The following is a 15,404-nucleotide window of genomic DNA, read 5'->3' as shown; positions in this document are numbered from 1 at the left end:
AACTTCTTGCAACGCGCGACATCTCTCGTTCTATTTTTTTTGCAATAACTTTTCTTTCTCTTTTTGATTGTCCGCTCAGTTTATTTACATATTACATTGGACTTCGACTGTATACGCGGATATATTCCCATATGTATACTTCAATGTACATATAGATACTCAATTTCCATTCGTTCTTGATTCTTGATGAGCGATAATGTATAATAAATTAACTGTCATTATCGTTGTCATTGCTTAAATATCGCATTAATTTGTTAATGCACACAGTTCGGCATTCTCATTTTTAAACTTTAAATCGTACCCGTATAGCAGTATCTTTTTCATAAAAGTCTCAAATGTACGATCATTTAACTTATTGTTGATCATTATTACGCGAATCTTATCCGAGTCACGTTCTTATCGAGAAACGAGCTTTTGGTTCTTTTCTGAGAATGTACATAAGATTGCTTGCCGACAATCTAAAGATCACGAATCATTTTATCATGCCGATATAATTCTCGCTAAAATTAAACGTCTGGCTGTCTGATGCAATTCATTCAATTGCTGTTATTGCGAAAAAAACTGATTTTAACTGATTTTAATAGGCTTCAAAAAAGAAATATTTTTGCAATGAATCTCAACAATTAATTAAATTTAAGGAAAATTTGGGAAAGATGTCAATGCATTTTCTGTATACTTTACATAGGATTATTTTCTGTATACTTTATATAAAATTACTTTTTAAAAAACGTAAAAAGCTAAAATTCTTTTATGTACATATGAAATCCAATCTTTTTATATTTTTCAGATTCATTATTTTTAATGTATTCCATTTTTTTTTTATATTTGAAAAAATATAACTATTTAATAAGCAAATGCATGAATGTTAATATGAAAGTAAAATCTAAACCCGAAAGAAGACAAACTCGAATACATTAATGAAATGCCCTTTAATACACAGAATAGTGAGAGAGAATGTAGCTATGTTATCTGTACTATCAGTTTGCTGAGGAAAAGTTCTTAGTTTTTATGCAGTTAAATATAAAATATTAATAAAATCTTTGATTTTGATCAAAGAGTTAAATTCGGATTGAAACAGTTTTACAAGAAAATTTTTTGCTATAATTAACAGAATCTTTGCAAGCCAATATTTGTTATTTTATTTGAAAAATTTATTTGTTAAGCCCGTAAAAGGAGTGAAATATGCAGAGATAAATTTTTGAATTAAATATTTTACGTGAAATATTCGTTGCATTTCTTTCTTCAGATTTTTAAGAAGGGTACGCAGATATATATCCCCCTTTTTGTACTTGAAAAACTTTTTTGTAATTCATAAATATAGATATATAATTATATGCACTTAATTGAGTAACTACATAAGTAAACAAACATTCTTAATTACGGTGTTAAAGTATATTCAGATTTCAAAATTATTGTTTTAATTGCATCAAATTGAACCAAATTTGTAGGAGATAATCCTGTATATTTTAATCGTTTATCTCGCACATTTTTCTACACATTCAAGTAGAGCTTTCTCTTATTTTTGTTTATCATTATCTGATTTATAGTTGTTTGTAGAAAAGTCTATGCGATTGTAATACAGAGTAACATACGTGCATTCAAGTAAATTTTACACGAATCGTAGGATGGTACGAGGAGAAATCAATTTCTTGTACAGGCAATACTAATTGCACCAAAGTATTTATTCTTAGAATAAGTAGCAGCGAAGGCACTAAATTATATTTGTTTATCAATGATTATTACGAAAGTAAAGTTAACATTTTATCAGCATGCAAGTGTCGTCTAGAAACGAGGACAATTTCAGAAATTCTATATAAATCTTTTTACAAGTATGAGCATCATCTTATTTTTGCCGCATAAAGAAGTATAGTTGCAGAAATAGAGTCTTGTATTTGACATTTTATTTGAGGCGTCTTTTTCATTTCTATTTCTCACTTTGTGTTGGATTAATTAATAACGTAAACTTATTGCAAAATATTCATCGCAGAAATCGATTCGGTAAACTAACGCTGCAATAAAGAGTGAACATATTTTATGCCGATTGAAATTCTAATTATGACACTCGTCAAATAAGACGCCACGACAGAAAAATCAGAGTAATATATTCGCAGGCGATTGCGTTAATCGCGTCATGCATATGGAAATGTATTGACGAGGTATACAAACGTTTGCCTTATTTTCGCTGACATCAGCATAGAGAGACGACTTTTCCCACTACGTAATTAGCCTTAATACTTGTTTCTCTTGCAATTGTTCTCTTCGCTACTTATACGATTTATCGCGATTGACTTCACTGGTAGAGAACGTGTCGCTTTATAATATTTATTTGCAATTCATTCTATATATGTACACGTATGTCCGCCTGTCCCTGTACATTGATAACACGTCCTTTTAACGCAATATTATCCGACAATGGCGATCGTAAAATATAATCTCTAGCGAGAAATATTAAATGTTTTGACATGAAAAATTTAGTAGTCAGATAAGAAATGTCACAGTCATGCACAGTTACTGTTATGTTTCGCAAAGCTTCGTTATGCGAACGTATACAATGTACACGGATGTGCGGTCATATTTAACGTAGATTATCAGTGATTAAATAATAGCATAGAAAATAATTGTTTTCTTCACCACGAAGCTAGAGTCTTTCAACTATTTTGCCATTGACCTTTGATACTTGATATTGTATTTTTACTCTCATTTTCTTCTCTCTCATATATATATATATATATATATATATACATATATATATATATATATATATATATATATATATATATATAGCTTAGTTCTCTTTTCAACTAGTTAGTCACTAGTGTGTGATACTGTATGAAATCTTTCGAAATATGCATGTACATGTGTCCATGTGTGTGTGTGTATGTGTACTTGTACATATGTGTATATGCATTCACACTCTTTAATTTCTGAATGTTATACGTGTAGATGCATGTATAATTTTGTCGAAAAGTAGGATACAATATGTGACGAGAAATGCTCTATTCAGATAAAAACTGAAAACACTCTATCATTGTCATAAAGATGTTGCTACAAAATGTATCTTAAACAGTATGTCACATTATTATTTATAATTTGATTTTTACAAGTGATCAAGTTTCAATAACGAATAATAACGAAAAGCATGAACTGATTATATAAAAATATGCGCACACTCTTTTTGTTGTCACAACTTGTATCCCACAATCTTATTTCTCGAGTCGGTATTGTTCATGAAATCGCAATTGATTGATTGGCATCATATTGGCTTATATCTGCTTAACACCACACGCATGAGAAAGGAATTCGTCTAAAATTACAATCCCGGTACTAATAATAGAATTAAACGAGAACAATTCAACGTGTTACATATATTTATACGTATCAATCGTAATGTCAAACGTAAAAAAATATGATCTAAAAACATATGTGCGCACAATCTGAAAATTTTCAAAGTAGATCGCCTTGACACGATTACTTTGAAAATTATGAAAAACAATGTTGCAGTTACAGCCGATTTTAATAATCATACATTATACAAATTATTTCCATGTTTCTTCAAAATTTGTGTTATTTCGCGATTATGGCTACGGATAGACTCATGTTCGTAAAAGTTGTCAGTTAATTTTTTTTTTAATTCTTCACGTTAGGAACTTCTGTCTTATATATTTTTCAATATCTAGCATTCGCGATTCCTCATTCTTTGTATGGCACGTATATATATGTGTCAAGGTAACAATGTTTAAAACTAAATTTGCAGATATATTTAATAACGTTTTTCATTTGTTCGCTTAATCTTTTTTTTTTCTATGATATATAAGTTATCTAGAATTAAAAAGCAGAGATAAAAATAAAATGTAAGTTTTCTTCCGTGTAAACTTATGACGTAGAAATTAAATGGACGGGCGAATTCAAGTATTGCCATCGATGGTATGTACATGATTAATGATCGCTCTTTCGCTCGCGCTCTAGAGTGATTCAATCTTAATATAATACATTTAATAATATACTCTCACTTTTGCATCTTCACATTCCTTATTTGTATTTTCGTGCGCTTTTGAGAGGTCTCGCATACACTGCATGTCAGAGTGATTATTCAATTTCTCTCTGTCATTTGTCGATATGATTACACGCATGATACGTATCATGATCTATCGCGATCGCAATATATATTATACGTGCATGCATAGATGAATGTATAGGTACTGTTTTCTACTTATGTACTCTTTGATGTGCATTGGCTTTTGACTCATTTGCCTATCATGTTAGGTGTATCTGTATGGTTTATCTGTGTGTACGTGTGTATGTATATTATGTGTGTATGTGTGACATGTATACTTATTTATATTTATATACCTTCTCGCCCTCTGGTATCTCAATTATACAGTAACATTTTGCTAAGGCATTCGTTATGGCAAGTATATTTTAAAGGTGCCGATGTCTAAATACGCGCGTGAAATACTTCTCGTACACTTTATAAAAGTATAGTCGGCCGGTTAATTCCCCTATAAATATAATATAGCCAGGCTAGGATCTCGAATCGGTTTGAAAAAGAAACGACGGCCCCGTTAGAAAAGAAGTGTGACCTCGATTCGAATTTTTATATGCATAGATATATTATGCGGCTTGCACACACTCGCGGCCCGCGCTAATTTTTTTTTTTTCTCCCCTACTCGCATGCAATTCCTCGATCTAGAGTTTTGTTACGCCTAATTATTCCGTTAGTAAAATATATTGAATCGCAAATCACTACACGTAAACCGCGAAATGAGAAGAAGTTAGATGTTGAAAAGCACGAGTGTGTGTATGTGTGTGTTCCTTCGGCCAGAACGCGTCCGACTATTAACTTCCACTCGGTGTGAGTGATACTAACGAGATGCAACTGTATCTCGTGAGAAATTGTACGACAGTTTAAAATATTCGTACGTACCAAGCGTTATTAGCTGAAGGTCCAATTGATTTCCTCGTTCGAATTAAATCCTTGGCTATTAATTATTGCTTACTCACAGCATCAGCCGGTTTCAATGAAATACGCACGGCAGCGTAGAACATACGGCATATAGTCCGCGCGTGTATTTACTATTATTACTTTGCACTCCCATGACACGTGTAAGATCGTTTGCGAGTAATGGCGTAGCGTCGATTAAAAAGCAATTTTTCACTAATATATTCAAATACTAGAATTTACATAAATTTACACAAATATGGATAATCTATGTAAAGTATATATTTATATATTATATATTTATTTTGCCACATATATTTATTTATTTCACACATATTTAATAATAGCGTCAAATTATTAAAAATTCTTTACATTTTAATACTCTATATCAAATAATGGCGGACATTTGTGGGTAACGTTGTGCAAGCCACCCCATTAGCATCGCAAAGGATATACCTCTTCGGCAATATACTTTTAGAGAACCGCAGCATTCTTACTCTGCCATGTATTTCATCCAAATTTTTAATTTCGCATACGATCTTTATATATGTAGTTAAATTCTCGGAAAATCTTTTGTTATATAAAAACACAAAGTAAAATCTGCGGATCGCTAAAGAAAGAAAAAACGGACACGCGTAGAAAATTAAATTACTCATCTTCAATCTCATTTCTCTCATTCTTCCAATTATTTGTCGATCTCTAGCAAACCTCTCTCACTATAACTGATAATTTTCTCTGTTGCACGCTGCTTTCCTTCACACGCGAGAAACGATCGTAATCACACAAACGCAATCTCGTGTAATAGAAAAAACATCGATAGACTCGTATCAGCGCCGCACAGCGTGCGCACATATTCATACCATAAGCACGACGTCGAATTCCCGCTCATGGTGTGAACCCTGTAGAAAAACTCTTTTGTAGAAAATTGACGCTAGGGTAATGTTTTCTTCATTTTATTTTTTTACAAGGCGTACTATGCACAGATTTCCCGGCTAGCTGCCCTAGTTTTTACACGGTGCCACGATACTTGAAAGCTCTGGGAAGCACAAATATGACGAGAAAATATCACGTAATATTTCATACGTCAACAATATTGAATCATTCAGAATAGTATAATTATGCAAAAAAAAAAAAAAAAAAAAATTAATTGAATAAAATATAAATTGATAAATTCTATGACAGTTATTTAAGATTTAATTACTACGTCTCTCATTTTTTTTTTTTTGCGTAATACATTTTCTATTATTTATGACTCTTTTCGAAAAAACTGTAATATTTGATAACATCATTGCACTCGTGCACTCGTTAAAGTCTAGCGGTTACACATCTCTCTATTTAATACTATTACAATACAAGAATTACCGCATGGGCAAGCTTTAATGTGCGCGTAATTCGTTGTCTCAATCACATTTGATTTCTTGAACAGTTATAGAAAAACGGATGTAATGTATGGATCTATAAAATGACGTATTCACATTTGTCAAAAGTATAGCGCTAAAATAATTTAATTAGTTTCATTTAACAATGAAATGTTTAATAATGTATTATTATTGCACATGTGCCGTATATATAGAAAATTTGAAAAATATATTTCTATTTAAACTATAATACATAATTTATATGCGAAAATACCGTGCCACCGTGCAAGAAACTATTTAAGAAACATTTAACAGCCGATCGTCTAATAGCGTTTCATTTAACTTTGGACAGTCGCGTGTTTCTTTATCGATGGATTTTTATAGCTCTCGATCCTTGAAACCGGAAACGGAAATTGTAAGTCTACTTCAAGGGAAAGATAATTTTAAACGCGGTCGTTCGTCATATTCGTCGATACGATGTTTAACGAGCGAGATTAGCGGAGGATAGTCAGGATGTATAGTAATTGGAAATTTCGTCCAAGCCTTTTAAGCTTGCTGTATGTGAATTGCGAGATTAAATATCCTAAGGAAACCAATACACGATAATATACGCATATGTTATATACCAGTCAAGCGTTTTTATCGAGCGCGCTTTAAAAACAATTCTCGCATCCAGCGTATACTTTCGCGACGTCTTTCAACAGAACGATTGATATGTGAAATTTGAAACACACGTTCACGATCTTTTTTTTTTTTTTTTTGTTTTTTTTTGTTTTTTTCTTTTTTAATATAATGTCCTATTTCGCATAGATCATAGCTAAATTGACGCACTTTGATCAGCTTCGGACGACTATTGTATCTAACACTCCCGCAAATCTAGTGCGCGTTATCTTTCGAATCGAATGTAGTAAACCTGCGTTTTTATCTCGAGCTGTCAGTTTACACCAGTATTACAGATACTATGCATCCATTTCCGATTTCCGGATCTGTTGTCCCGTGGCCTGATCCAATTTCGCTCTTCACGCGCAATCTATCTCTCGATACAAAAACTATTCACCTCTTTTTTTTTTAATTTTTATTTAATAATGTCTCACTCTTGTCTGTTAGCGTTTACGGAATAAGGTTCACACACCTCAAATAATCACACGATCTCTGTTTAATCCTAAAATGTTCTTCTCCCCCGTCTGTTTGTAGTGCACTATAGATGCGTATTTCCTTATTACGTACATTGCGTACGGTATATATATGTACACGTAATATCTTGTTTGTGTATGTGAGTAGAGTACTAACACAGCGCTTCCTTGCCGCAGTTTTTTTTATCGTTTTATCGACATAAGTAGACAGTAGTGGCTAAATAATAGTGTCTATTAATTAGCAGTGGTAGTAAGAGTACAGCTTCTTCTTTTCCTTTTTTTTTTTTTTTTTGTATATGATCACTTCATTCTCTTTCCTCGCACTCATCTCGGAGAGCACAGTGTAACAATGTTATATATTTATATAATATTTATATAGTAATGCGTACTTCTCTTAGGCCCGAACCGGCAGATTAATCCTAGACCGTTCGTACAGATTAACCTATAAAAACGTCGATTATGCGGTCTACGACTACTCTACCATTGGAATGTTTTGACCTCTTATACGCATTCTGTTCTCTTTCTCTCTCGGCTCTATTATATATATATAGTATTTATATATAATATATTATTTAAGATGAGATGTGTGAAGAGATGTGCAAAATAATGACAGAAAACTATGTTTCTCTTACATGAAAAATAGGTACTTTTTTTCTTTTTCACTTACTCTCTCTCCCTCTCTTTCTCTCCCTCTCGCACGTATGTAAGTGTTTCATGTTTACATATGTATATGTATGAAACGCGCGTGTAATTTTCAAAATCTTATGTAGAGAGTTATATGTACATGTATTCGCGATAACGTGTATATACGCGTCAACTAGAAAAAACGACTTGGCTCATTTCTTTCAATCATGCACTTGCCAATGTGTCTCGTTACTACGTAAGTAAAAATAATATGAGTTATTTTTAAGGATAACCGATTTACTTTTCATGTGAAAGAAAACACCGCAGTCTCTCCGATCTAAAAGGAAAAGCGAATGACTGACGCTGCGTACGATTGCATGCAATATTGAAAAAAAATGTTTCTTTAATAATCCTAAAAAGCACCATATAGAAATATTCATTTTATTTTAAATTTATGAATTTTGTGTGTTGATACTGATAAATTATTGACAACAATTTTTTTATTAATTTAAAAAAAAAAAAATAAAAATATAGGTTTTTAAAAAGTAAATTCTAGATAGAAAGATATGGTTATTATTTTATTAAAATTATTGTATATATTAAATGTATATAGAAAAAAATTTAGAGATACATTATGTGTTAATGGTATAAATTTATTTGTGCTCTTTAGGATTAAGAAGCAAGAAACGTTGGGTGGGTAATTCATAGTTGTAAACTAAACAGTACTATAATTATCTTTCGCATACCTTTTTTTACGCTGAATTTACTTGTACTATAAAATATTTAAAATGAGAGAAGAGAGTATTTTGTTTGGTTCTTTGATTAGCGTCTGTAAAATAGCGAGATCGATCGGTATCAATTGGCCTCAAAGATGTAGATGCTTATAAATTATTGTTCGAACGGAATACGATAGATCAAACTCCGGGGAAATAATGTGATCTGTATAAATTGCTCGTAAGTATCGGTTTAGTCAGTGTCAGACCATTTCGCACGTAGCTGAATATTACAGAGTTACCTTGCAACACGATATTTAACCACTATGCATAATATTTCATATATAATATATGTGTATTTGTATTTTTTGTCATTTATTTAGTCGCCTAATTATGCGGTAGTGGTATAGTAATCATTGCAAGTAATATAATCGTAACAATAATAATAATTTATTACATAGTATTTATAGCTTCTCTTATAGTACATCGCGCTTTTTTTTTTTTTGTCTTTACCTCATAAAAAGATACTTTGCTTGCGTTTCGCTTTAATACTCATTCATTGACATGTAACCACAGCGGCCCAAAAGACTCTCAACAAGTAAACATAGCCTTCGGGCCCTCGGTAGCATTTGTATAGAACCGGTCAATCCGTATAATCATCGCATCGCAATCTATCTTTCCTTCTTTCTCCCTCTGAATTCATTTGCGAATTTTCAAACGTGTGACTATAATCACTTTCTCACCGATCCTATTTATGTACCAGGACGGTCTATCGAATGTATCCGACACTGAATCGTAACTTGTAATCATCACTCGGCCTTAGTGTCGTTATAATATTCTCCAAGCGAATTAAAACGTAGCAAAATAAAGAAAGAAAGATCTATCAAACAAAGCGAGTACTGAACGCAAATTACTTCGCGTTTGAAATAAAAAAAAAAAAAAAACCCTCCTTCTCCAGTAAGACATTAGCCCATTTGACGTAAATTTCTTCTTCTTCCTCATTTTTTTTCCCGGAGCATGGAGTATTACGCGTTATATTCGTTTTACTTATTTACGCGGCTCTAATGTAGTACGAAGCTAAAGATAAATCGCGTTAACTTAATCAGAATAATCTGCTCTTACGACGTACGATTTCTCTCTATGTTAGTTTTCTTAAAAAAAAGAGCATCCTAATTCATCATGTAGATTATACTGTTTTTTTTTCTCTCCTAAAGTGCGAAACGTCAACTTTTGCAAAATCACAGAGAGAGAATTACGCATCATTACACTGTTATGTTTAGGATTATACCTAATTTCTCACGATGTGTGGACTACATATTCTCTATAAACTTCTAGGCCTGCTCTTCGTCGTCTTTGAGATCTTCATTCTTCGCTGCGTCTATCCGTCTTTCTTTAATATTGCACTTGATGCGACGCGGCGATTATTCTCAATGAAGAGACGCGGCGTAAAACGGGACTCCATGTTCTCCAACCGAGATACAGATGATTACTTTTTTTTCATCTTGCGTTGTTAAATTAAAATTTCGTAAATGTGTAAGTTTTAACATCTTCTAAAAGAAATTCAATGGCATTTGAAAGATATATAAAAAGGAGGCCTATAAATTATATTTTCAAAAATTTCTCCTTCGTTCTTCGAAATCTTTCTATCGTGAAGTTATTTCGCGAAATATATATACATATATATATATATATATATATATATATATATATATATATATATATATTTTGTGGAAAGATTTTGTATATTATTAAAATAGTAGTAATATATGTATAAAATATTAACATACATAATTCTCTCCGTTTCCATACATATTATATAAATCATACAATATATAAATTATATTATATTATTTATATTAGTCGGCGCATTTTTCACAGATCTGTATCATGGTTGGAGCATAAGATTCGATTGTTCTGGTCAGTTTTGCGGTCTTGAACGAAAATGCCGTCAGATTAATATAAGAAGGCGCTATAAATTGATTGCTAGAGAACTACTGGCATGGCCGATATCTATGTATAGACCGCTGCTATAGAATCGCCCAAGCACCAGGCACAAAACCACCAGCTGTCTTATCGATAAGAAAGTTCTATGGTTGTTCCAACATGGAGCCGTTAGTATCTCTGCGTATGCTAGTAAAACGAGTGTCGTCATTGATACGAATCCTTGTGGAAAGTGTCGCTCTTGTGGAAGAAATGGTCTTTCCTCCGGCCTCCTTCTCTCGTAAGTTCTTCGCTCGTGCAATTATTCTCAGACTTTGGTCTGGGCAAGAGAGAAATCGGTAGTGTTCTAAGCTCCATACTGTGTACCTAAAATGACAAGTTTTATAAAATGACACAATGTATTTATCTATTTTTTTTTTTTTTTTTTTTTTTTTATAAAGATGAGAGAAAATGGACTTTTATCTCGTTGATTTGTTCTACGATAAAATTATAGAGAAAAATATATTAAGTGAATATATATAAAAGAGACCTTGCTTTTTCACTTTTTTTTTTGGCTAGAAAAAAATAACTGTAAAAATTATAGGAGAGTGTAATTGACATTCGACTTTTCGCACACTTACTGATTCTTCACTGGCGCTGGCATGCGCGGCCTGCTCCGCAAGTGCATTTACTACAGCGTTTATCGTTTTTGATTCGCTGCCAAGATCCTCTTCGCGTTGAGTCACCAAATTAGGATTCTTTCCGATTTTGTTTAGCCTACAAAGAGAGCATGATTAAGCGTAGGGAATGTTGCACGGGGCATAACCGACTATTATTTACATCAAATTCTAAACCACTTAGCAGTACAATGATTTGTCCGTTTTCACGCTTGCCGCTTATCATCTGTACTCAATAGTTATTATTATTTGTTGTAATACTACTTGCACTGCTAAAGGTAATTAAATGAAGTTAACTGATAAAAGAATTAATTATCTTTGCCACACATTGATCACAGAATTTTACGTTGATTTGTCGCCACAAGAAATAGATAATGCGAAAATAATGATTATAATAATGTCGATATATATTGATTCATCATTTAAGAAACTGTATAATATTCTAAAATATTTTCGTAGAAATCTTGAAATAGAAATAACATTATCGAGAAAATGATTTATAATATTGTAGTTGTGTGACAAAAATTGTATTTGAAATAATTTAAAATATGTTATGCCAAATTATATATAAAAAGATTATTATGTAATGAATGTGTCGAGAGTGTAAAAATTTTATTACTTTAAATTAGGATTTTTAATTATTCTTAGTCTCAGATAATATCCGATTTCATTAAAAATACTATATCGGATATTTATCCTTTTTTATGGATATGAATATAAAGCAAAAATTCTGATTTATATTTGCATTGATATTTCAAACAAATATTTCAAAGAAATATTGTTTGAAGTTAACCCTCTCAACTCATTGTAAGTATCGTAAGTTAGTGCGCTTTTATTATAAATTTTTCCCATATTCTTCCCAATTCTGCACTGTCTCACTCAAAAAGTCATATAAACAGTAATATATGTGACAATATTATTTTTCTTTTTTCTTTTCAACTGAAATTTTATTGATATGTGTGTGTATGTGTGTGTAAAACAAGCGTTGTGTTCTAACAACACATACGAAAATCGAAATGTTGAAGAAAAATCGACATGATTTCGACAGGCAGCAAATGATTGATCTCAGTATTGTCGGACAATACACAATGCTTAAATAAAGTAAATGGGAATGATGATTGACATCTATTAGCACACCAACTCGATAGAACAAACCTAACCAAAGCTTATACCTCTCGGCGGCAACGCTCTCCATTGTTCTGCGCATTAGCGGATACTGGTCCAGCACGGCATTGAAATGATCCACCGAGAGGCTGAAGAGATTGCAATAGGTCTCCGCTCGGACCGACGCTACCCTCCTCGCGTTCGTCAACAGACAGATTTCGCCAAAGTAAGATCCGTCCGACAACGAGGTCGCGACTTCGCCGTTTGCCATTACGATATCGACTATGCCTTCTTGTATGAAGTACATTTTCGAGCCGATAGTACCCTCCTTAATGATGATATCACCTGTAAATTCATTTCCGCTTAAATGACACGATAAAATTCTTTAAGCGACGCGCAAGGAAATACCTTTCCGTGCCGTGACACTAAACAAGATGTTTTTATATGTACGATAAAAAAACGCGTTCTTAACGACAGCGATAATCGATACCTGGCTGGAAGACTTCGTATCTGAGTTTTGTGACGACATCCGAGACGAAATTCGAATCGGCGTTGGCGAAAAAGGGCACGGACGCCACCAACGATCTGCAGTTATAATTTATCACATCCTAAAAGAGAGGATGCAATTTTTTTAGACATCATTTCGCGCCAAAAGACGTTTTTTTTTTTTTTTTTTCAATAAATTTTATCAACTCTTTTGACAAGTTTTAACAGATTAATTTGTTAAAATATTAATATTATCAAAAAACGCTTTTACAAGACTATTATATATATATCAACGTTAGTCTAATTTAATTTTGATTGAAATGTTTCAATGTAGATTCTATTCGTACTTCTCTCAATTTCTCCGAGAGCTCTCCAAGTATCAGCTCCTCGTCGAAGAACTTTCCTTGGTAGCGATGTTCGAAGTACTCTGTGATCCTCTGTCTCATTTCTCTCGGTAGTTTTCGATAGGCCATGTATTCCTCTACTTGTTTCACCTACGGGCAAGCCGGAAGAGAATTAAATTCCGACGGATACCCAACGCCGGACGAGTTGCTTCAATACGATCATCTTACCTTTTCGCGGTATTGTCTTCTCGAGGAATCGAGAGATTGAATGAGATTTGTCGCGTGTCCGAGGAAAAGAGCATAACACGTCGCACCACTGATCATGCTGAGCATGGTCAGCCACATATCGGTCAAGGACTGCGGTGGAAACCTACCGTATCCGATACACAACATGTGCGACATAGCTTTGAAGAGGGCCCACGAGTATTGCTCCAGCCAAAACGAGTCCTGTAAATAAGCGTTAGGTCGTAACACGGAAATGTATTTGGCAATCGATTGCCAATTCCGATACAAAGTGCAGAGTGTTTACGTAAAGCCTCTATTGTGATCTTGCTTCTTGAAAAGTTACGAGAAATTGGAACATTGTCAAATTATCCAATAACTCCATAATTTTTATACTATCACGTAGAAAAGAGAATTTATTTGTATATGATAAAAGTATCTTGGAAAAATCCACTTGGAGAAATTCTATTAATTTCATTAATTCTCTAAGGAAAAATATTTTGGAGAAGCAAATTTTTTGAAGGATAACAGATTCTATTTTATAATAGTCCTGCAAATTTTTTTTTTTTAAATTATATATATATATAAATGCTTATTAATTGCGATGCAGGTTCTAAATGATAATTAACGTTAATTAATTACTTACTTGTAACTCATTAATGGCCACCCATGAATTACTGGGAAATCCTTGAAGCATGGGTACCAGAAACTGCAGGCAGCCACTCCAATGGCCGATTAAGAGCATCATACAGATCAGGTTAAAAATCCGCATGAACACCGACGCCATATTCAGGAACTGCCAACAACAACGATAGAGCTTTACTTTCATGCCAAATCGGGAATGTGTCGGAATGTTTCTCACACTTTTTGGTTAAAACTTCTCGTTTGTCCAAAGCTCCGATTGCGTAGTGTACAGCAAGTAAGCGAGTGTTGCACAAAAACGCGTTAGATATATAATTCGTCGGGTACATTGTTCTATTATTGTTTTTGTTGCTTAGGTTTAGGAATATTGAATAAACTACGTGAGGGATATTCCATCACCAAGATCCAATCGTCTATCGACAATTATCTATCGAAAATTTTCGTACATAAATACTAAAAAAAAAAGGGAACCCTTTAAATAATAAATTATAAATATTTTTGTTTTTAAATTGTGATTTTTCAGAGTTTTAAAACTAAAATTTATAATCCTCTTTTTTTGCAATCATATTTTAAAAATCGATCAATTTAACTTGCTGTTTACCTAGTTTAAAGGATTAATATTTAATTAAAAAATTAAAATTTTTGTTCTTAACATACACATCAAGCAAAAATACTCATTTAGATCTTAGTGAGGATAATTTTGGTGAGAGTGTCACATTTTTCCTAAATTGTCATCGCCGTTCATACTCTTGAGACTTTTTTTTCGTCTGTTAAGAAAAGCATGCTACATTAGAAAATACGCATCACGTGGCACACAAAAAAGAACAATTTAACGTAACCTAAAAAACGTTGATAAATAACTGGTTAATCTACGAATGCTCTAACAAAAAAATATCAATCATTTGCAATTCGTTGGGTCAAGATTCTCAAACCGCTTATGCGCCAAATATAACAACAGAATAAAACAGAAACAATCGACGCTTATTTAGTAACGTCGATGCAATCCGTTTGAAAGTAAATTGCAATTATTCGGCTTCATCGTGCGCAATAAGTACGATATGGGAATCTCTTCGTATTAAAATGAAAAGCTGGAGAACGCGAAGAATATTCCGACTAAATTGCCAAGTTAAATCTTCGAGAGATTCCAGCTCATATCTTACTTTGATGATCACATTTCATGGAAAGTTTTATACATATTTTTCTCAACGATTAATACATTATGTAAGTGATTTATTTTTTTTT

General features: G+C 32.8%; 1 protein-coding gene across 8 annotated transcripts in view; it reads right to left on the bottom strand.

The window, feature by feature from the left end:
• Positions 1–1,663: 1,663 nt before the first annotated feature.
• Positions 1,664–15,404, bottom strand: part of Ih (hyperpolarization activated cyclic nucleotide gated potassium channel Ih) — a 130,702-nt gene continuing 116,961 nt past the window's right edge. For 5 of the 8 annotated variants that reach the window (XM_072903943.1, XM_072903946.1, XM_072903948.1 and 2 more), the window contains 7 exons: positions 14,167–14,316; positions 13,527–13,745; positions 13,302–13,448; positions 12,959–13,076; positions 12,525–12,813; positions 11,329–11,464; positions 1,664–11,074 (listed from right to left, as the gene is read on the bottom strand). In XM_072903943.1, coding sequence (XP_072760044.1) covers positions 10,916–11,074; positions 11,329–11,464; positions 12,525–12,813; positions 12,959–13,076; positions 13,302–13,448; positions 13,527–13,745; positions 14,167–14,316 — 1,218 coding nt within the window. In that variant the 3' untranslated portion in view covers positions 1,664–10,915. The remainder of the gene's footprint in view (positions 11,075–11,328; positions 11,465–12,524; positions 12,814–12,958; positions 13,077–13,301; positions 13,449–13,526; positions 13,746–14,166; positions 14,317–15,404) is intronic. The other 3 variants (XM_072903944.1, XM_072903947.1, XM_072903949.1) reach the window with 1 other exon arrangement.

This window comes from Anoplolepis gracilipes, chromosome 12 (assembly GCF_047496725.1).
Source record: "Anoplolepis gracilipes chromosome 12, ASM4749672v1, whole genome shotgun sequence".
Lineage (NCBI taxonomy): Eukaryota > Metazoa > Arthropoda > Insecta > Hymenoptera > Formicidae > Anoplolepis > Anoplolepis gracilipes.
Note: the sequence above shows the minus strand (reverse complement) of the source record. Positions and strands in the feature narration are given on the sequence as shown.